The sequence below is a fragment of the Elephantulus edwardii genome, unplaced genomic scaffold (assembly GCF_000299155.1).
Source record: "Elephantulus edwardii isolate Elephantulus edwardi_28Jun2011 unplaced genomic scaffold, EleEdw1.0 scaffold00007, whole genome shotgun sequence".
Taxonomy (NCBI): domain Eukaryota; kingdom Metazoa; phylum Chordata; class Mammalia; order Macroscelidea; family Macroscelididae; genus Elephantulus; species Elephantulus edwardii.
The window spans coordinates 38,358,616-38,364,370 of record NW_006399757.1 but is presented as its reverse complement, the minus strand read 5'-3'; the positions used below and the strand labels follow the sequence as shown (position 1 = coordinate 38,364,370).

Sequence of the window (5,755 nt, the reverse complement as noted above, 5' to 3'; positions counted from 1 at the left end):
AATAAAAAGTATAATTTTCATTAAGATAATTAATTACACAAAATTGTTCTTTAAGTTACTTTAATAAAAGTGAAAAGAAAAAAAAGAAAGTTATGCTACCAAGCCAAAGATAAGTGATTTTAATCTGTGGCCCTCAGGCCTGGTTTTAATTGGTTTTGGTCAAACATTCTTCTAGGTCATATAGCCCTGGTGTGTCCACTTGCCTTACAGAGGTAACTTATGGTTGCTGTGATGTTAAGCACAATGACAATGATGTGATGTGTCAAATGTGATAATGGCTACCCATGGTGGACAGTGTTTGGTGGTGAGCCCCAATTAAAACAAACTTGGAAGCAGGAGTGGCATCCACTTCCGATATAGCTTGCCTCCAGAAACTATGAATTTGGAGAAATGATGAAAGTTATACAAATGTTCAGGTCTTTTGTTCACAGGGTCACTGAGTCAAATATGACTCAAAGGCACTTAACAACTGGTGACAATGAGAAACTTTACTGTCATTTTCTTGAACATACTCCATTAAGTAAACCCCCTCTCGATACCAAACCAAAGTTTCTGCCATCAAGCCTAATCCATAATGGCTACTCTCCTAATCCTGTCATAGTCTACATAGACCCGTTTATGAAAGCTCTCCCACCCTAATAAGACAATGCATGATACTCTATGCCAGACTGCCGTTAAGATACAGACAGTATCTCCTGAAAATACGTAGGCCAACCCAGGCACTGCCATGAGCACTGAGGATACTGGACTAAGTAGTTATATAACAGTCAGGAAATGAAAAGACGAATTGTATTGGGAAAGAATGCTGTCAGAGACCTCTCCAAAGTACAGAAGACCAGTGACGTCAGTCTGGAGACTAAGGTGCACCTGATTCAGGCCACGGTCTTTGCAATTACTTGTTATGCATCAGAAAGCTGAACAAATGACTAGGGATGATAGAAGGTGAATTGATGCCTTTGAGCTGTGGTGCTGTATTCAATATACCATGGATGTCTAGGAGGACAAAAAGGTTAGTTCTGGAGAGAGTGAAACCAGGCTGTTCTTTGGAGGCAAAAATTCTGAAGCTTCGTCTGACATACGTTGGACATGTTGCAAGGAGGGACCAGTCCTTGAAGAGGGATGTCTTGATCGGGAGGGTGGAGGAACAGCACGAGAGGAAACCCTTGATGAATTAGATTGATTAAGTGACTGAAGTAATAGGAGTAGGTGTTTTGCAAACAATTAAGGTTGGCACAGGATAGAGCAGATTTTAGGGCTATTGTACAGAGTCGTTATGAGTCACAAGCGAGACCCAGGCACATAACATCATCATGATGGAAAATGGAAGGAAGGGCTTTCTGAAATGAGGAAAAAAGTGTGCACAGAGAAATGGGACCACGGGCAAGGTTATTTGCGTCCTAATTTACTATTGTAGTCCCAGACACATCTGTAAGCATGGACTGCCTTGGATGCCTGACACAAGTTTTCTCTGAGTTCTGGGCTTCTTATGCTAAGTACAGAAAATCAGTTCTACTCTAAAATATATAGAGAAACAACTGTAGTAAATTACTCACAAAATAAATACTCAGAAGAAAAATGTATGGGTAAAGAAGCATTTCTTTTCTTCCAGAGTGTATTGAGGATTTTGCTTTTCATGTTCTGCTATCGTCTTACACAGTATTTACTATGTTCTCTTCTGATCTTTATGCTACTCCTATTACAAACTTAGTATTACTTATACTCTAGATTTTATTTTCATCATTTTGGTATTATTCGCCCTTTTTACTAATAATTTTCCAAGGTTCCCTTATTTTAATCTTGTTTTTATGTCATACAATTCTCCTCCATGTTATTAACTCAATGTCCAATTAAAATCTTTATATGCTGTATGTGCATTATAGTAATAAATAAAACAAGTCAGCAGAATGTTGAAATCGCACTATCAGTCTTTGTTAAATTATTTCATCTAAAAAAAACTCAATGATCTTATTATAGTGAACATTTATTTGGTAAATGATCTTATAGTAATACTCTAAAATCACATAAATGCTTTTTTCAGTAACATAAAACATAATCCCAATTTCCCCCATCAAAAGTCTACTCCATAATTGAAGTATCAAAACCCAAAAACTGTATTCCGTATTGCTAAGAGAAAGGAACATTTACTCAACTTCCACAGGAAGACTGTATAAATCTGGCATGGCGAAGTACACATCAGTTTGTATCCAAAAGTATTACCAAGTATCAAAAATTAACTAAAAATTCAAACTTAATATGAATATTTTTGTGTGCTTATTAATAAGGAGTAGAAAATTACCATCTATGATGTTTGCAATAGGACTACTGATGTTACATAAACTCATATAAGAAATAAAGACAGTAGACAATGTGGATGGAAAACCAAAATAGGTAAATCAACATGTGTGAACAAAAACTTATGAAAGTCATTCTTTAGTTCCAATTCAAAACAAGCATTCAGGACTAGAATCTTCAGAATTTTCTATTATCTTGAAAATCCCCATCTTTTCTTTAATAGGTCCTGAAGTATTCATTTGATCTAAGAGAAAAATATTAAAACAAGAACATTTTAAAAGAAGAATCTAAAGAGCAATCTTGTTCTTAAAGAACACTAGTCTGGAGCTCTGGGGGCCTAGTGGCAAGAAGCTGCTGCACTGCAATCCCAGAGGTATGTGGTTCAAATCTAACAGATGCTCTGCTGGAGGAGGAGGAGTAATCTCTTCCTATACCAGTCAGATCCAATTTGATGGTACACACACACAAAAATAATAAAACAAAAATTAAAAAAAAAGGAACACTAGTTCTGTTAAATGTTGCAAATATTTCTAAGTATCCAGAATATTAAAAAATCCTTTTCTCATAAGAACACAAACAGCCTATTTTAGTAACGAACTGCTGAAAGTTAAGTTGAAGACCCTGCATGCAGTGGTGTGAAAATGTCTATTAACAACCTGTCCTCAAATAAATAAAATTTTAAACGGTCCGGTCAAGTAACTTTTTTTATTATTTTATGGCATAAATATTCTTTCTTACTACTTACCATAAGCAATTTTAAGATACTAACATTACTGTACTAAAAGATGAAAAACAGATATATCACATCATTACATAGTATTTGTACCAGGCAGAATGGTTTCAGTATTTGTTATGTTTTCAAAACAATTTATGTAATTGTACACTTGTAAACTTTAAATTTAGAACTATGCTTACCAAATGACTCCAGTATATTGCTGATTATATCCCTAAATACTCCAGCATTCAGTTCCCAAGATAAAAGTGCACTTTCATCTCACTCATAATTATCACACTAAAATGTAAAATTCTGTATCCTGAACATTAAAATTTCCCCATCTACTCTGAGATTAATGACGACAACCAAGAGAGAGCTACAATGACCTAGTAGAAGGAAGCTGTGCTACCAAGCCAAAGGTGGGTGACTGTCATCTGTGGCCCTTGGCCAGGTTCAAACTGTCTTCCTGTCAAACATTCTTCTAGGTGGTATAGCACTGGTCTGTGCATTGCTGTACAGAGGTAACTCGTGGTTGCTGTGATGCTGAAGCCTGTGACAGTGATGTGCCAGTCGTGGTAATGGGTACCGATGGTGGACAGTGTTGGCTGGAGCTTCCCAACTAAATCAAGCCTGGAAGCAGAAGCGGCATCCACTTCCAAAATGGCTTGCCTCTGGAAACTCTATGTACGAACAGTGCTCAGGCTGTTCGTTCATAGGGTCGCTATGAGTCGTCTGCGACTCGGCGGCATTAAACAACAACAACAACAACAACTCTGAGATTAACTTGTATAGCTTTTCCCCTGTGTAAATTAAGATTCAAATATGGTTTTTAGCATTTATGTAGGTCTGCTTAGTAGTTTTTATCTAGGATAGTTTTGTGTGTGTGGTTTTTTTTTTTAATTATTTTTATTATTTTTTATGTGTGTCCCATCAAATCAGATCTGACTGGTACAGGAGGAGACTGTCCCTCCTTTTTCAGCAGAGCACCTGGTGGATTTGAACCACACACCTCTGGGATTAAAGTGCAGCTACTTGTCACTAGGCCACCAGAGCTCGCCTCTAGGATAGGCTTGTATTTCTTTCCTCCTCATAAAAATGGCAAGCTGTCTGATAGAATTTCTCACACTTTGTTTCCTTTAACTTGATCCACACTTCCTCATACTTCTTGTAAACGGAAAATTAGATCTAAAGACTTGATTATGTTCAAGTTAGAGAAATTAAATAATTTTTATAAGAATTCTTAATAAATGAATGTGGTCACTTACTGAAGGTGGTATCCACTATACCTCTGCTACTGTAAAGATGCATTTCCACATTTGTTAATTCAAGCAACTTGTGGCTTATAAATTAGCATCATGCAAATATCCTTGCTCTACAACAACTTTCCATCTTATTTCTGGCACCCACTGACAATCCTTGTCTGAACCATTTATTCCACAGGAAAAGGTAAAATGGTGATTCCTATCGCTCTACTTCCTTTATTTAATATTTCGTTTGTTAACGATACTCTGTGGAACTAAACAATTACTTAAATCTGAAGGACAGAACTACACAAATCATATAGGTCCATTTAAGTTTTAAAATGCTATGATTTTACATATAATTATAAATGAATACCGGGTTAACATCAGGCAGTAATCTCAACCACAATTTTATAACCCATGTAAACTATCACTTCATCTAACAGCACAGTTAAACTGAAAACTACACTGTGGAGCAAAAACTCCCTTACTACTAAAAAAAGAATCAAAGTTCCTAGAAAAAAAATAGCAATTGTAGGTAGGGAGTGTTAAATGTACAAGATTGGACTGCTTAGGACATTTTGTTGTGTCATAAATAAAGCAAATCAAAGGAGGGCATGTTAAACATATAGACTAGAGTGATGTTAAGTAAAATAATGAGAAAATATTAATGACTAGATTGCACTGAAGCACATCAAAGAAATAATCCACAAGCTTAAAACGAAGGTAAAGAAATAAAACCTCACTGTTTATCATTGTAGATTTCTAAAAAGTACAATTTGACAGATAAAGGACAGTTCTTAATAAATGAATTCTTGCTAATGAAGTAATTAATGATAGCATGAAATTTCTATTCTTCAATCCTTAAATAATGAATATGAAAACCTTAGATAAAATAAAGACTGAAAGGGACCCCAAAAGGAAAAACATAAGCCAGTTTGAGAATGTGGACTATTTTGTAGGACAAATAACCCAGTTTCTCCAAGGGATTAATGACATGGAAGAGGTGGGGAGTGGGAGTAGGTGAGATGGGAAGATAGGGTGGTGATATAGAAGAGATAGGAAACAATAACTTATAAAATTTGGATCAATTAAAATTGTAAAACATGAAAAAAGTGAGTGCTAAGTGATTAAAAAGTTAGTGTCATATCTTACATATAATAATGATAGTTTATATTTAAAAATAAATTCATAATAGATGAAGTACAATATCATATGTCTGAGATTTTATTATCAAGCTAAAAAAAAAAAAAAAGAGATATAGTAATGAAACAGACTGGCTGAATGTTGTACTGAGGGTAAGCAACCAAAATGGCTCTTTAACCTATTATTTCTAGTTAGGTATGTTTCAAAGCCTGCAATAAATTAAAAGAGCACAAAAGATACGCACCAATAAGATCACTTCGGTCTAACAACAATTCTAAATCTTTATCACTAATGACCTTTTCTCTTGATCCTTTAACTTCTCTAAAAAAAAAAAAAAAAAATAATTCAAGTCACTATGAAT

At 35.1% G+C, this 5,755-nt stretch overlaps 1 protein-coding gene across 6 annotated transcripts in view; it reads right to left on the bottom strand.

The window, feature by feature from the left end:
- Positions 1-1,968: 1,968 nt before the first annotated feature.
- Positions 1,969-5,755, bottom strand: part of HELLS (helicase, lymphoid-specific) — a 53,158-nt gene continuing 49,371 nt past the window's right edge. For all 6 annotated transcript variants that reach the window (XM_006880360.1, XM_006880362.1, XM_006880361.1 and 3 more), the window contains 2 exons: positions 5,639-5,715; positions 1,969-2,536 (listed from right to left, as the gene is read on the bottom strand). In XM_006880360.1, the coding sequence (XP_006880422.1) occupies positions 2,442-2,536; positions 5,639-5,715 (172 nt within the window). In that variant the 3' untranslated portion in view covers positions 1,969-2,441. The remainder of the gene's footprint in view (positions 2,537-5,638; positions 5,716-5,755) is intronic.